This window comes from Poecile atricapillus, chromosome 6 (genome assembly GCF_030490865.1).
Source record: "Poecile atricapillus isolate bPoeAtr1 chromosome 6, bPoeAtr1.hap1, whole genome shotgun sequence".
Taxonomy (NCBI): Eukaryota; Metazoa; Chordata; class Aves; order Passeriformes; family Paridae; genus Poecile; species Poecile atricapillus.
This window is the reverse complement of record NC_081254.1, coordinates 38360931-38378045: the sequence shown is the minus strand read 5'-3', so window position 1 is coordinate 38378045 and position 17115 is coordinate 38360931. Positions and strand designations below refer to the sequence as shown.

General features: G+C 42.7%; 1 protein-coding gene across 3 annotated transcripts in view; it reads right to left on the bottom strand.

Moving 5' to 3' along the window:
• INPP5A (inositol polyphosphate-5-phosphatase A) overlaps positions 1-17115 on the bottom strand; it is a 196538-nt gene that overhangs the window by 56750 nt on the left and 122673 nt on the right. For all 3 annotated transcript variants that reach the window (XM_058841027.1, XM_058841029.1, XM_058841028.1), the window contains exon 9: positions 6045-6129. In XM_058841027.1, the coding sequence (XP_058697010.1) occupies positions 6045-6129 (85 nt within the window). The remainder of the gene's footprint in view (positions 1-6044; positions 6130-17115) is intronic.

The following is a 17115-nucleotide window of genomic DNA, read 5'->3' as shown; positions in this document are numbered from 1 at the left end:
ATGGTGGCAGCAGAATGCCCATGGTGGCAGCAGCAGGATGCCCCGTGGTGGCAGCAGGATGCCCATGGTGGCAGCAGCAGGATGCCCCATGGTGGCAGCAGGATGCCCATGGTGGCAGCAGGATGCCCATGGTGGCAGCAGCAGGATGCCCATGGTGGCAGCAGGATGCCCATGGTGGCAGCAGCAGGATGCCCCATGGTGGCAGCAGCAGGATGCCCCATGGTGGCCACAGGATGCCCCATGGTGGCCGTCCCTGCACTGGCAGCAGGTGATGGGTGGCAGGAGCGGGGGCTGGGGACAGCGCTGATGGCACCGCTGGCACTGCCAGCTGAGGGCACAGCTGCTGCCAGCGCACACTGCGGGGCACAGCTCACAGACCGGGATTCATTAGCTTAATGACGCTCAGCCCTATCAGAAAGCACGAGGTAATTGTATTTAATTTGTGTACGTTTTAATTAGGGACGGGGCAGTGCCAAGCTTGATGAAGGCGTCATCTTTTCCGTTCTGCTTTGTCACCGCGTTTGGATTAATCTGCATCCGAGGCTGCAGGAGCTGCTCGGCCCCGCTGCCAAGAGGCCCCGTTTGCACGGTGCCATCCCCTCCTGCAGCCACAAATTAAAAGCAGTTTATGACCACATGCTCCGAGACCCTCTGGGGCCCCTGAGGAGGCAGCCAGAGAACAACCCATTCACTCATCTCTCCCCTTATCTATGATGGAAGTAGAAACAATTGCATCGTTTAATTTACTATTGCAACGGGGATATGGCTCATTGGCCCCTCGTTGTTTTGAAGATGGATTTAATTAACCTCCTATGAATCTTGCCAATACGTGCAGCAGCGTCAGTATGGAATGAGAGATGTCAAAAAATCAGCTGCAGGGTAATGAGCATTTCTCAGGCTTGCTCTGCTGAGAGGACTCGTGGCTGCAGAGCTTGGCCCCAGCAGGAAGCTGAGGAGCAGACTGAGTTAATACACTGCTGTCTGGCCTCTGGGAATCCCAGCTCGGGTTTGCCTTAGACTGCTAAGAAGAGGCGTAATTGAATAATTCCTAATAGCCACATGTATCTTTATTGCAGAGGCCATTTGCAATCACTGAAAAATAAATAATTGCAATTAACTACACTGTTAAGTAAATATATCCAGTCCCTCAGGGAAGCAATCTGCATGCTTTTGTAAGTCTGGCTACAATATAAAACTCATCACAATGTCTGTGAGAGTAATTTATAATGAACATTTAGCAGGTGCCTCAGATGTGTAGCTGCCATTTACCTACATTAATAAAGCTCTCCTTATTAGGACCTGAAATTGTATGCATTTTAATTTAAAAAATCTTTATTACATTTTCGTTTTACAAAGGATGCTGTTTCCAGCACTTCCTAGAAACATTTGAGCTTGTAAAGAATGTTAAAATCTTTATGAGAGAAGGGTATTTACAGTGAACTGTTTGAGATTATAAAACCAATCCAGGATTTCACATGCCTTCCTAAGTGGAATGAAAACATGATCTGAAACTTGTAAGCTATTGATTTATTCCATGATGTGCTGATTTATCTCAGAAATAAAGCAATGTGTTTTTTCTCTTACAAGGATGGTTTAGTATCACTTTACTGCAGGGGGAAGGGAACCCTGTCTGATATTTTAACTCCCAGCCACCGTGGAGCAGGAGCTGCTGGAGCTCAGCACTTGGCCATGAATGAAACGGCTGCCCCTGATACCCCAAAAGGATTCGTGGGCACCTGCACGTTATCACTGCCCAGGAAAGGTAACAGACTGCTTTGGTTTGGAATAGGGAGGCACAACTGAGTACACTCACAACTACATACACTTGCTTTTTATGCCGTGTCAGTATTTTTCATGCAATGGAACTTTACTGGTTTCTCAAAGCAAAATTGGTCAGAATTTAAATAAAAAAAAAATTATTGCTGTGTTTGCAATAACAAGAATGTGCAATTCTTTCCTGCCCCTTTCCTGATGCATTCAAAGCATCTTCTGTAAATCTTACTTAGATAAAAAAATACACACACACAAATATTTGCACCTGACCAGACAGCAGGGTGGTTGGTGGTGTCTCCTGAATGCAGGAGGACAGCAAGAGCCTCATCCTGACAGGTGACCTGTTTTTGTCCAGGGAAGCACATCTGTACCGAGGAGGAGATAATTAAGTCTCCACATCCATCCATCACCTGACTACCTCACTTGAATCAGCTTTTCAAATAGGTGATAATTGCCTAATTAACTATTAATCTTTTTCATGACAATTACTAATGGATCATTTGTTGGCTGGAGTTTGCAAAGATCCTTGTTAGTGTCCAATACGTGGGATGTAACAAGTTCAACTTAAAATATTTCTTCAGATTTAAGTAAGATCTAAACCAGTTATTCAGATGTGAAAAGCTGTTCATCAGCTTTTATTTTGAACAAGAGATGTTTGCTCAGAAGGGAGGGAGTGGTGTCTCAGAGGAAGAGGTCCCCATTCTGCAGGCACACCCTGGCAGTGCCAGCAGCGCTGCTCCGAGTTCTGCTGGCACAAACACGCTGGATAAAGGGACACTGCACCCCCCTGGCTTGCTCAGATTGAAAAACCACGCTGTGCCAAGACAGTGTGAGCAATGGAAATGATGTGATTCACTGCAGCACCAGCAGGCTGCTAAAAAGTCGTGCCAGAATGAAGCTGTTCCTGTTTCATCAGAGAATATAAAATCACATGGTCAGAGGTGGCAGAGAGGCACAGTGCAAGTGAATGATGGAGCCAGACATGTAAATTCTTATGAGAAGTGACTAACTTTTAAAAACATTTAATCAGCAGTTCCAGTCCTGGTTTATCAAAGGGCTGCTTGGCAGAAGTCTAGAAAGGAAATATTCTGGCTGACTGTAACCCATGGAGCAGACAGGGTGGGTGGACAAGGTTAATTCTGAGTTTTAAGCTGAGGACATTACTTCTTTTTCTGCAGGTAGAGCTTGACAGCTTTTTGTAGGCCAAAATGTCTGGAATCCTGGAACACCACTTCTGTTGCTACCTTTATAAATTTTCACATATGATACACTTAATCCCTCTCCAGCTTACCAAGCTACCACCAACCCTAACAAAATGTGCTTTAGCGAGGAAAAAATAAAACCTGTTTTTTCCTGGATATAAAGCAAGGCTATGGTTTACCTTGAGCAAATGGATTTGGTGATTAATGTGACTTTCTCCTAAATCCTGACAAACTGATCTCGTTACTGAGCTGCTGTTCTTGGGACTGAGAAGCACACAATATTTTTTTATTTTTTTCTTGGAAGTACAAGGTACTTTTCTAAGAGACTCCTGAATCAGCAGCCTCAGAACGAGTGTTTTATTCTTGAACAGTCAAAATAAGCCCAGTTTCTTAAGCCTGTTTATACTTTCCTAAAATGAATGTACTGGACGAGGAAGACTTTAGAGTTTCAATGAACAGTTTTAAATATTAAAATAAAGTATTTCTCAGAGATTAATGCAGATTGTTACCATGGCCAGCTGACTGAAAAAAATACTCTTACTTGGTCTAAACCCACCTAGAACACTTGAATGGTGACTAAAACAGATTTACTGGTGCTACCTCAGCAACAGCACCTGGCACTGCCCATGCACCAGTAACAACCTCCCCTGGATGACTCCAACAACAGGAAAGCAGATTTTCCTAGCAAGAACAACAATGTGACTTTAAATTAAAGCTCCCATAAGTGTTTAATAAATTACATATTAATGATTTATAGTCTATTAATTATAAATTGATATGCACAACTATTCTTTGCATCTGATTTAGGACACTGCACATCAGGATCTGGACTCCACATTCTGAATAGCATTCACATTCTCCCTTTAAATGGCTTAATTGGGAAATTATTTACAAACACACTTTACTCTTTATGCTTGATGTAAGCACAGTCTGCATTTACATAACACAAGCATTGCTTGTAGCATCTCAGTGTTTAAGTGTTCAGCAGCTGTGGTCTCAAGAGGGAATTCAAAAGGTCAGTAAGAAAAACAGATAAATTTAGTAACATCCACAAAGATGACAGGTCAATGGATTAACCCTTACAATTCCCAGTATGAACTCCACTGCTGAACAGTCCCAAGAGCAGTTCCTACCCATTTGCACGGGCACACGTTTAAATACCAGAGGACACCGGGCCAGCCTTTGGCGTGCGAGGTTCCCAGCTGGGCACAGGCTCAGCCTGGGGCTGGCACTGAGCATCTGGGACAGAAACACCTCTGGCTGCTCTTGTTCCTCTTGTTCTGCCACTGCCAGCTGTACATGGCCATGTCCCAGCACCTGGCCAGCTCCAGAACAGCACATTTCAGTCACACCCCTTACAAGCTACTTCGTGAAGTGATTTGAGCCTGGATCTTAAATCAAACCACCAAATCCTATCTAGTACAATTCCCTCTGGAGGTGACCTATAGCTCTGTCCTTCCAAATGATACTTCAGGAACCGATCTATCACCCAGGAGCCAGCCCTTCCTGGCAGTGCTGTACACTGAGTATTAACTCAGGACTGTCCTGGTGCCTCGAGGCAGTCCGAGACACATCCAAAAACTGTTTCTTGCAGCTTTAGGATCTGCTGACATACAGATTTATAAACTGCACTAAGTACAGAACACTGCAAAACAAACTTACTGTGACTTTAGCTGTCCATGGATAAGCTGTAAGTGGAAGTTTCTGAATCAACTTCAATTATGCTTAATTAACATTGCAGAGTGGCTGGGTGAAGTTCTGATTACTGGGCTATGCTACTTCTCAAAAAAAACTAAAACAAAACACAATCTGTATTATTCTAGTGCTTTGTACACTCACACAGGCTTGCATCTTAGGTAGGAAGAATGAAAAAATTAATTTGATTCATCTTCCAATTACACCTTTTGTGCTCACATGAAGCAACATACACTGGCAGAGGTAAAGCAGTCCCAAGATGCAGAGCACTGTGTCAGGCTCAAAACCCTGCCTGCTCTGCAGCTCACTCAGTTTCCATCACTTGGGGTTAGTGACACTATTTTGTTTGATGGGGATTTTGAAACCCAGAGATATAAATGTAAAGATCTTGATCTATTGGTACTAAAGCAAACACCCTCAGCAGTTTCAGTCCTGCAGACTGCTGGCAGTATGTAAGCCAGGAAAAACTTGCAGCACCCTTCATCAGTACAGAGTGCAGGAGGTAACTCTGCTGCAGTGGGACTGACAGGGGTTCTCAGACAGCAAAATCCTCAATAATACCATCACACCACTGGTGAAGAAAAGGTAACTACAGCAGCCACAGGGTAGCAGAGCTGGTTTTAACCCTTAACATATGAGTATGAAGATTCATATTCTGAATTAGTGGCTTGATTTCCATTTCAGCCATGCTTTAAGCTTGTTGGCTAAATGACTGCACAACAGAAAGGATTCCAAGAAGTTATTAGCTCCACATGCAGTGTTGTAACATCAAACTCCTGTTTTTCAACAGCTGGACCACTCATCTCGTAGGGAAGGAGAAGAGCACTGCACCTGAATGGGGGAGGCCAGCCTTTGGCACACAGGACATTTCCCACAGTTTGATTTACAAAATAAAACTTTTGGCTCAAGAGATACATCTCTACCCTCACGGCACCAAAAAGACATTGAAGTACCTCAGAGAATTAAAGTGGGAAAACCCTAAAATCAGACTGGTTTTCAATCTGGGTATTGTTTCTGACACCACCTTACCTGGAGCTCCAGCATTCAAGTCAAGGTTATCTCAACTCATAATGAAAAAGGTTTAGTACATTCCTTTGGCTTTATACAAATCTCCCAGTCACCCTTCCACATCAAGATGCTGCTGGCACTGGTACTGATCACTGCCTGTACTTTTAAAGTGTGGATTTCTATCATGGACATGTCACAACCACACAATGTTAGTTACTTGTTTGATGTTCCTGTTAGAAGTAGTCTTGGCCAAGTCAATATTAACATTACTTTGTTAAGTCACTTTTAGGTTTTCCACAGGAAAAAAAAAAAAAAAAAGAGAAATCAAACCTGGTAGGATCTACAAAAGAAGAAGAGAAGTCCTACCTCTACTACTGCTTTGGCATCCAGTCTAAAGTTGAAATCTCCAAAGACAAAATATGAAACTTTCTCAAACCGCTGATCTATAATTCTGGAAAAAAACAGAAAACAAACCTGTCATTCGGCTTTACATACATGCAAGAACGTACAAAGACACACATTATCCTTAAGCATGGTCTCAGAAATAATTACTGGAACCATCAAAACTACCAGTTTATACTGGACCAATATACTAACCATATTTTCCAGTTGATTTTCTTTGCTTAGGCAACTCCATCTCCTGTACAATAGTGCATCTGATTTCCCATGCCTGGCTGACAAAGCAAGCTGGGGGAAAGCGTATTTGCAGCAGTTCATAAAAATCTTACAGAGATATCATTTGGGGACCACAGAAACCTGGAGAGAATCATGGAGGTCCTTCACACCTTGGAAAGTTAAAGGACTTTGGGCTGGGCAGGTAAGAATTAGGAATGCTGAATTAGTGGTGAGTTCAGGGGGTATATAAGCAATGTTCCCAGTGTTTTTGGGTACTTTGTGAACCACATGAGAAGTGACACGGTAGGACTAGACATCAATCATCCCAGCTGACAGACTGAGCACCCCTGAGGTTCCCACACTGGCTACAGCTCTCTCAAGACAGCTCTCTGTGTTGTTCACAGCAGATTTTTGCTGAGGCTGTAGCTAATACCTAACAAATAATTGCTCCAGCTGTGAAGATTGACTTTTTCCTCAAGCCTTTGCTCAGTCCTACCCAGGGAGATACAGCATTACTCTCCATCTTTAAAATCTTGTATTATTAAAAACTGCCATTATATTATTAGCCAATCTATTATTAACAACAGTTGTGAGGTACTCTCAACAATATGCAATTTTACAGCTTCTAGAGATCTTGGCATTTAGAAATCCACCATGTCACGCTTATTTTCAAACCACAAATCAATATAATTCATCTCCTGTCAGAGGCTGAGGAAGATATGGAACACCCAAAAGTTGACTGCCACAGCCACAAAAAATTATAGACAAAATGCACAGAACCCCCCTGGGTGTGCAAGATGTGAGAAGCAAGGGAGGAATGCAGGAATACACTGTGAACATTCTGGGAACACATCAACACGTGAGCATTTCACTGTCAGCAGCTGCAGGTGAGCCTGGGCAGGGCTCACACAGCTCAAGCACAGTCCAGCAATGCTGGTCAGGAGCCACATCTGGAGGCAATTGTTTCACACGGCTTCACGAGTTCTAATGCAATACATCCATTTATCCTCAAAGCTGTAAGGAAAGATTTCACATTGGATCTGTAAGGAGATACTGCTTCTCCTCTGAAAACATCTCACAGTTTTCGTCAACAGTTATCTATTACATCAGGAATATTATTCTATAGAAAAAAATTATGTGCATTGGGCCTAAGACACTGATCATTTGAAGAACATCTCTTGCAAAGACTTATCTGTTTCTGCTATGAAAATCTCCAATCCTCCATTTAGCTGACAGATTATTGCAGGCACTGTTAATAAATACAGCCCACTGTCAGCACCCAGTGAGCCCTGAGAAAAACCTGTCACTCCTGACCTGCACAAAACATTAATTTGATTAGTGCCCTCATGGAAAATGGAGGGAAAATGAGAACTTTAAAGTTAAACCATTTACATTGCCACAGTTTTCTAACAGTATCACTGCAAAATCAGATCTTACTTACACATCAGAACAACAGACTTTGCCTTGCCAACTGTCCTGATTCAGGTATCAGCTTTGGCTCTGCTCAGCTGCCATCTACTGCTGACAGAGGAATGACTGATATTGCAGGAATAACATCAAGGTCCATTGAAAGGTCTTGAAAAAAACTGGGATTATGAGAACCATGCCTGTGATTGAATTATGCAAAAACAGATTTTCCAAATAAACAGACTATTCTAAAAATAGTCTGAGAAAATGTCTCCAAACTGACGACTGAACCAGCTGGTTAGTCTGATTCTGATCAATTAATTAAATTAATTTAAATTTAATTTTAATTAATTAATTAAAACTCAGCCATTTCATAGTCCTGCACATTACCTGATTTAAGCATCATCTGCATACAAATCAATGCCAGCTCTACAACTGATAATTTTGTCCAGTTTCTCCCCTTGCAGCTTGTCTTGTTATACATTTTAGAAGGAGTGTCTCATGATAGACTAAAATAAGAGACCAAATGTTACTTCTCCAGAATGATGCTCCAATGGCCTCTGACACGCCTCTTTGCACAGGTGGTGAAATTAATTCAGGTGTACAAGAAAATTCCCAACAGTGGAGCACCAAAGGATGCACACATTTATGTACTTTACTAAGTGATGTGGGGTACTTTTTTCATGAGTAAAATCCACAATTTGTACTTTTTTTAAGGAGTAAACTTGACTTACACTGCAAATTAACACTACATTACTACTGCAATTTCTTTGCTGCAAAATAAATACATGTAATTCTTATTTTGGTCTAACAACTGCAATTCGGCTCACTCTGGGTATCAGCAGGAGATTTACAGGTGCAGGAAGAAGCTCCCGTGTTGCACTGGAGACATCCTTGCTCTGCTGTGTCAGGCTTTGAGCAAACCTCACTCCCTCAGCAGAGCTTTTGGCCCGGCAGACCCTGACACACTGTCCTGGGACAAAACCATCTGTTATTCTGGGGGCATCAGGTGAATTATGAGGCACCTCTGACCTCCCCGAGCTGCTGCCCAGCCCAGGGACGGGAGCGGGGCCGGAGCGAGCACGGGCAGCGGAGGGAGAGGTCACTCAAATGCCATGGCAGGAGCCTGTGCTCAGCAGCTGCTCTGGGAGCCTGGCTACCCCAAACTCCTCTGCTGGAAGGACAGAGCTCTCAGCTTGGGTGGCAGTGCCAGCTACACTGACTGTGACAGCAAAGTTCTCTCAAAGCCGCTTAGGAAATGCGAGATCCCACCGAGACTGAAACAAGGAACAGGCAGAGGTTCCTCTCCTCAGAACTACTGGAAACCTGTGTATTTATTAACTGCAGTTGCTACACAGAACCAGGCTCAGTGCAGTCCTAGAGTGAACAATTCTGTGTTACTGGAATCACTGAAATCCTTTTGCAATTCATTTTAAAGTACTCATTGTATAGCTAAAAATAAAGTTGCTTGGTGAAATGCACCTCTTTTATACACGCTGTATGGGGCAGTGTATACATACTTCAAAGCACTGAAATTCAGACAGAAAATTATAGGATCAACTTCCCCTTGCTTTCATACTTTTCTTCATCCTGTACTGTCCCCCCCTTCACAGAATGGGGAAAACAAGGAAGCAGTTAAATATCAGCACTTTGGTCACAGAAGAGAACAGCTGAACATGATTCAGTGTGACAAGAGGCACTGTGATTTGGCTAAACCATTTCTCAGGGCACTTTGTAAGGAGGATCAGCAGCATTATTCCTTTAATAGCCATGTCGAATGCAATAGCCGGCTGGGTTTTGTCCCAGACCAAGGTATCAGCATCAGGTCAGAAGGTAACATTCTGTTTACACGATTATTTCCTAAAGCACTTATCTTCTCCTCGGTGTGAAAGTTGACTTTTCTGTTTGTAAGGAGGCCTAAAGAATTGAGGGAATGGGAAAAATTAGCTACACTGAGCTGGAGCTGAATGGCATTAGGTGGGAGGTCTGAGAAAGGCTGCAGTGATGCTCAGCAGGACACCTTATTAGCCGCGTCACCGCAGTTCATTCAGGCGAGCCATACCAGTGTCACCAGCATTCCCACACAAAGACAAAGTTCTTCACACAGTCTATAAACATGCCTCCCTGGCCAATTCATCCTAACTTGACACTGCTGAAAAGAGGGGCTTGAGGGTTTTGGTTTTTTTTAAACACAACAATAACATAACAAAACAAAACAAAAACCGTGCAGCTCTGCCAAGCAGGCTGAATGGGAGAGAAGGAGGGACACTGTCACATTTCTTGGGAAGAAACAATCCAAAGGTCAAGCCATATTTTATTCAGTGAGCAAATTTTTATAACAACTAAATGTGTTTAAGATAAATACCAGCTAATATGAGCTGTTTCATTTTTCTCGTACTACTTCTGGGGTAAGATACTATCTCTCCACAACCTACTTATTTCTGTGCATTATCCACACACGGGAGTTACAGACACAAAAGCTTTTACAAAGGACAGAGAATCAAAGAATGGCTTGAGTTAGAAGGGACCTTAACATATGTCTGCCTGAATAAAATGTCCTCTCCTAATGAGGAAATATGAAGATCACAATTAACACACCGAGACAAGAGGATCAGTTCACTCCCGGTGTAACCATCATTTCTCAGGACAAACTGCTGACTTTGTTTAGCTCTGACCTGTGCAGAGCTTGGAGCACAGGTTGTGTCTGGAGTTGACACAGCAGAAGCAGCTCTGGGCTCTGTCCCCACAGGGACTGTGAAAATCCTGTCTCCCACTGAGTGTTGAGTTCATTATTTACCGTGGGACGCTCGCTGGGCGCGGTTCATGGACCCTCAACCGTGTCCACGGCAGGGACCTGTCCCTGTCACTGCCATGATCAACTCACCCCTCCTGCCTGGTCAGGATCCCAGCCCAAAGGGAATGAAGGGTGACTGGGCCATCCTGCTGGCAGAAGAGCTGCCTGGGAGCTGCAGGTGACCCATGGCTAGCAGTGCACACCTTCCTCTCCATGGCTCTGTAATGCCAGAGGTGGGAACAGCTCCTGCAGTGATTTCTGATGGAACGACAACACTGAGACCTGTCTCCTGCTACACCCAGGCCAGGGAACTGAAGATCAAGAGGATGGATATACCAGGTTTTGGCTCACACCAACCCAGACCATTCAGATTTCTCCTGTTCCTATCTGCATTGCTTTTTCTTTTTTAAGTTTTACTCAAAGACCCGCTCAAACACCTGCACTTTGAGAACGGGTTCCCTCCAGCAGATGTTTCAGAGACAGCTTTGAAAAAGAACTGTCCCCTCTCCTGTGTACCACCTCCCTTCTACAGCTCCAATGGTGCTCAGCTCACACCCTTTTGCAATTTTAAATACACATTTGGAGACAAATTCCAGAAAAATCCTCATCAATTCTGAGTACAAGTTACCTGGTGACTGATAGTTTAAGTGTGCCTCAAATGCCATAATGGAAGTGCCTTCATTGGCATGCCCAAGGTGCTGTAGTGCTGTCATTAAAAAGATAAAGTTTACAATATTTTTGTGCCTTGTTCTTTCTGATATAATGGCTAAAACCTATTAATAACACCAAAATATCTCAAAAGGTCAAGCACCATACAGCAAGATGAAGGGAATTGTCAAGAAGCTTAGGCAATCATCTTAACACTCAAGACATTTGCCAGGGCTGTTTAACTAATATGTGATGTTCACTTTCAATTTCAATATAGTGCCATTTGGGAAAAAATGTTGTATTTTTTAATTAATTACAATGTCAGCAGCTATTAAGATTAAAAGAAAGACCACATCAATAATAAATACTTAATCCAAAGAAAGGATTACAAGAAGAGCAATAAAAATCAATTTTTAGAGCTGGAAAATTGTGACTTTTTCCTCACTTGACTGGTATTTTCATTATATTGACAAAGCCATGATCTTACCTGACACTGACATTCGCCTAATGAAATAGCAGCCCTGGATAATGATGTAAGGACTTGTCAATTCTGCTACAGGACAACACGGCACTACAGCACCGGCGTTATCATACAGAGAAATGTTCATGCTCTTCAGCTGATACAAGAGAAAAATACAAGAAGAAACCAGGGAAATGGTAGGTCTTTTTGAATCTTTGCTTTATCGTGGAATACTAACATCCCTCCACAGTTTGTGAGCTCTTGAGTGCTGGTGACACTTGGTGCTCAGCAGACAGCAGGTAACTGCCCTTTCATTCTGCATGAAGCCCAAGACATCCCAATTCCTGCTTTTTGTTCCACAGGGCTCAAATGTGGGGAGCAAAGCCAAAATGCTGCAGTCACTCAGTGTCCAAACCACAAACAGTGAGACAGAAATGACCAGGATATGTGGCAGCAGGATGCTGATCCATTGTTAAGGCTGAGTAAAGTATTTTTAGTGACATATTGAGAGAAACTCAGACTAAAGACACTGTCTGTCCTGAACAGGTAATCGATAGGAACAGCAGTGCCATGGTTAAGGAATTTTGCCAGATTTGTATCTTTTCCAGGTCCATCTCCTCCGATGGCTGGACAGGCAGCAGATGGTGACAGGACACAGGCCACTCATCCACACAGAGCTGCCACTGATGGGGACCTGCAGGCTGGGCTCAGGGCAACTGTGAATTCAAAATAAACCCAAATGTTTCTAGAAAAGGGCAATGCAAATGGCTCAGATACAGAGAATTCACTAACAAAGGACTCAACAATGCTCGGTGCTGAGAAAAGCTCATGAGGAACCAATTTTACATTATCCCTTTGAAAATCACACTACAGTGAAGCACCAAGAGCTAAGAGAGGGAACAAAAAGGGGGTGAGGACAGAAACCTTTGAAGTGCTAAAGAGAAGGGAACAACCCTCTTGCCAAAGAGCACGGTGATCAAAAAAGTTAAGAGCTGTCAACATGAAGTTTGAACAATGAAAATTCTAGTGGATATAAAAGCAGCAGGACCCATTTCCTTGTTGCAGTGAGAAACTGCCTCGTCTTGGCTGCATTTTAAACCCAGCACTGATGGAATGAAGATAAAGAAGCTCCACAACAGGTGAGGCAGCAAGATGGACTGACCTCTGCAGCCCTGGGCAGTGTCTGCCCAGCCAGCCTCAACCTCTCCAGCTCTCAAAGCAGGGGCTGGAAGCACTGTCCCTCCCAGCTGAGTATTTCCCTGTTAGGGATGATCTGAATCTCTCCAGGACGTGGAGCACAGGATGCAGAGCCCACAACCTGCTCCCACCTTATGGGAGCCCAAATCTCCAAGGTGGCTCCTGGCCTGGTGCCCACAGGCTCCAGGGGGAGCAGGATGGAGCTCTTTCAGCCCTTCTCCATTTTATAGCCATCAGCTCACAGCATCAGCTCACAGCTCGCATTGTAAATAAAATCACAGCAGAAATTTATTTTCATTTCTCTGCAAATGAATAAGAATTGGATCAACAGCCCATATAGATTCTTCTTAATTGAATCACAGCTATCCTAGAAGATATGGCTATAGGATAGGAGATTTGAAAAGGCACAGACCACAATGGATGCTGATGTCAGTGTCACCTTTAGCTGGACACTAATGACTCAACTTTGTCCAGCTCCAGGCTCTCTAAGGAACAGATTGCAGAAAAAAGAAATATAACTCAATGAGAATGTGATGTGCTCTGGACATTCTCATATAAAGCCACTTTCTGAGCAAAATCAAGCAGGCAACAAGTTACTTGCAATCATTTCCTTTTTAAGAGGCATTCTCTTTTCTTGCATCACGTTTAATTTCACACGTGCTGGTGGGAGCAGGACTGTTGGAGCAAACCCTGCTCACAGCACTTCCACCCTGCCAGAAGGACACAGCAGCCACCAGGGCAGCTGCAGGAGATCCTGGACTGGAAAAGGGGCAAAAAAGGAGAAAAGCCCTTCGGGAAGATGAGGTGGAGGCTCTGAGTGCTGTGATCCATATGCACACTGCTGGACAGGGACTGTGTGGGTAAACGACTGGCTACAACCTCTCCAGGAATCCTTGGAGCTTTACCTGCAGCATTTCTTCTGAAAGAGCCACAATTCTATTCACACTGGCCAGGTACAGCAAAAACTGCCTTAGTGCATGTACTCTATTTCTTCTGTAAATGACACCTTTCTCTGTGATACCTGCAAGTATCTAAAGTTCTGGATTCTGCATTTCAGATCTTTGCTTCCAAACCTGGTAATGTTCACACAGATTTATCATAAGAGAAAAATCAGATATTTACCATTTGAATAATGAACACTGAAAATTTATTACAACCTGTTCAGCTTATAATGCCAAAAAGAAGAGAAAAATAAAATAAAATCAAAATTACTGACTAGGATGACCAAAAATTTTAATTCACTTAATATGGAATTGCATTTATTGTGTCCTTAAAATGATACTGGTGTATGCTTTCCATTACAATGCGTTCCAGTACAAAAATATTTTCCTGCTAAAAATATAACCCAAATAAAATTCACAATGTGTCTGTGCAGAGAGGAAGGACACACGAGTTGAATTTTTGACAATTGCATCGAAGATGCCAAAGCTCAAGCCAGCAGAAAAACAAGGAGCAAGTAAAAGTGACTTTGGTTGTATTTGACAGGCTGAAAGTAACAAGACAATTTTGCTGGATTTACTCTTTAAAGAGCATATTATCCAAACACGCTAATTTTGAGAGCACTTAACCTTCCTTTAAGGGGGAGAATGACTGAATCTTAATGAGCTGAGCTTTGGGTGTTTAATGAAAAGCTGTCGATTTGAATGTGATCCAGGGGTTTAAACCTTTGTTAGAAGACATTTGGCTGGAAGGTTTATTTGCCCTGAGAGTGCTTTCTATCTGAATACACAGAAATTTCACTACTCATTTGAAGGCTCATGTTAAAATCACTGTGGCAAAAAACAAATAAGGTAAAAACAAAACCACACCAAAACAAAAAAAATCCCAAGCCCTCCTAAATCGAGCTGCTTTGAGGATCTTCCCAAATGACCCAGATCTTTAGAGCAAAGTTTTCCTTTGCCTAGAAACTAAGTGGCTTTTCTTTTGCTCATTCAGCTGTTAGTTCTGGGAAAAGCCCAAAGAGAAACATTTAGATTGGAGGGGTCTTTGAGAAGAGGTGACAGTTGACTGATGAGCATCCATAAAATGACAAAGAATAGTTGTGTGGAGCCGGTGCATCACATCGCCTCTCCCTGGGAAACTAATTGCTCTGAATTGTTAATAGTAACATTATTTTTCTGGCAATCATTTCTTTTCAATACTGAAAATCAGCATGAAACAGCTCCTTTGACCGGACATAAAAGTTAAATGTCCCAATGTTGATCAAATTAACTTCAGCTATGTGACAATGGACTATATTTGTGAGAAAATAATGAAGGGCACAAAGGGGAGCTTTATGCCAAGATTTCACAGTTGTAATGTAAAAATGTTTCTGTTGAACTAGGCCAGGGAACATTTCAATAGGAAAACAGAAGAGCACTGTCACTTTCATTAAAAAAACCACACTCATTTTATGGATCTCAATGCTGGAGATAATTTCAGGAAGTTTGGATGGCTGGCACACCAAGAGTCAGGGATCAGGCTAACACCTCATGTCCTGTCCTTCCCAAACTCTCCACTCTTGAAGGGCCCCATCCTGCAGCTTTTCCCTCATTCCCCAGCCTGGCTGTTGCATTCACACTTCTCCCCATCGAGTGGCTACAGGACATGACTAATATGCCAATATGGTTAATTAATATGAAATGTGCACAAGCATTAGTTACAACAGATGTGTGAAAAATTAAACCAAAATATAAACTATTTTCCTCTCTCAGTCTCACCTACAGCTTACACCCTTCAACTCCAGAAAATACAAAAAGACAAATATTATACAAATGGGGCTAACTGTACATAGGAATTATCCAAATGGGCTTTGAAGAATTTTTTTTCCCCCACAAAATATTAAGGAAATGTTCTTATCTCATTTTAAAGCAAATTCAGCTTTGACTGCAGACCTGTGTGTCCCTGGAACAACGTAACTGACTTCTGGGGGCTCAGTTTGGGTTTGCACTGGTGCTGTCAGACACTCATCAGACACCTCAATTTTCTACATATACGCTGTGTATGTATTTCTAAAGATACAAACAAATGTTTGTTTAACAACAGTGTGATTCCAATCCTCTTGGATTTAAAGCAACAATCTGACATCACATCTTTCCCTTGCTAAATGGCAAATATTAAATGTAATCTGGCTCAGCACATACCAGTGAGCTGCCTTTAAAAGTGTTCTTCTTTCTGTTTAATTAATTTTAATGCTATTAAAGCTAAAACACTTCAGGATTAACTTTATTAAAACATAAGCTTTATTAAAGCTAAAAGAACAAACCTTTCTACTCCTCAAACATACTATTAGGATTACTAACAGATTTCCCCAGGAAAAAACTTGCAGCATAACTTTGTATCATTCCCCCGATGCTTTTTCCTTGGTTTTCCCCCGATTTTCCCCTGCTTACCAATGCTATGATGTTGTACAGCATTTTTCTTATGCGCTGAAAAATTGTGGCTAAAATAATTTTGGAGATAGCAACTTCCCTGGCAATCTGAACAGTTAAACTGATGCATTTGAGCTTTATTTGCAAACCCTCTTCTGGTTTGCATCCCAAACTCCTGTGGTAGCTGTTGCCCAGATAAAAGGCTGTACATAACTCATGTTTATGAAGATGCAGCGTGAACACAACTGAGCTTTCACTGACTCCCACAGTGACCTAAATCAACTGTGAGAAGGTGTTTCTGTTTCATTCAGTGAAGGTTTAGCTCATTAAACTGTTTTCCTTCTCAGCATTGTTCATTGGGTTTGAACTGCATCGCTGTTAAATGCTCTTTAGCAGTTTAAAGGCTTTAAAGGAAAAGACTTATCAGTCTCTGTTTTTAACAGCACTAAATCTGCATTATTAGTTCATGCAGATAAGGGGATTTGAAAGCTCAGCTTGAAACCTCTCTCTTCTGTATTTATCTGACACTGCATAGTTCCAGTAGCTCAGCTGGAAATGTAGATCTATGAAGCTTTAAAGAGAGATTAAAGCCAAGAAAAGAAGTACTTTTCCCCCTATAGCTGCTCTCACTTTCCCTTTTCCTGCTGTCTGAGGGAGTGCTGGGGGACAATGGCCAAAGATGGTTCCCAAAGCCCCTGAATGGGGACACTGTTGGTGGCAGCATTCATTCAAAGTAAGCTTCAGTGTATTGTCCTCCCCAATCAGCAGATCAGAATAGAGTGTGCTGGTGGCTGCCAAAAGGTTAGTCCTGCCGATGAAAGGGGCTTCCCATTATTCACTGCTCTACAGAACTCCCCCTTTGTGCCCCCAGCCCATCACTGCACTGTGGAGGTCCGGATCTGCGGCTGGCTGCTCCCCCAAAATGAACAATTCATGCACGGCGAGCTCGCTGTGCCACTGTGCAAC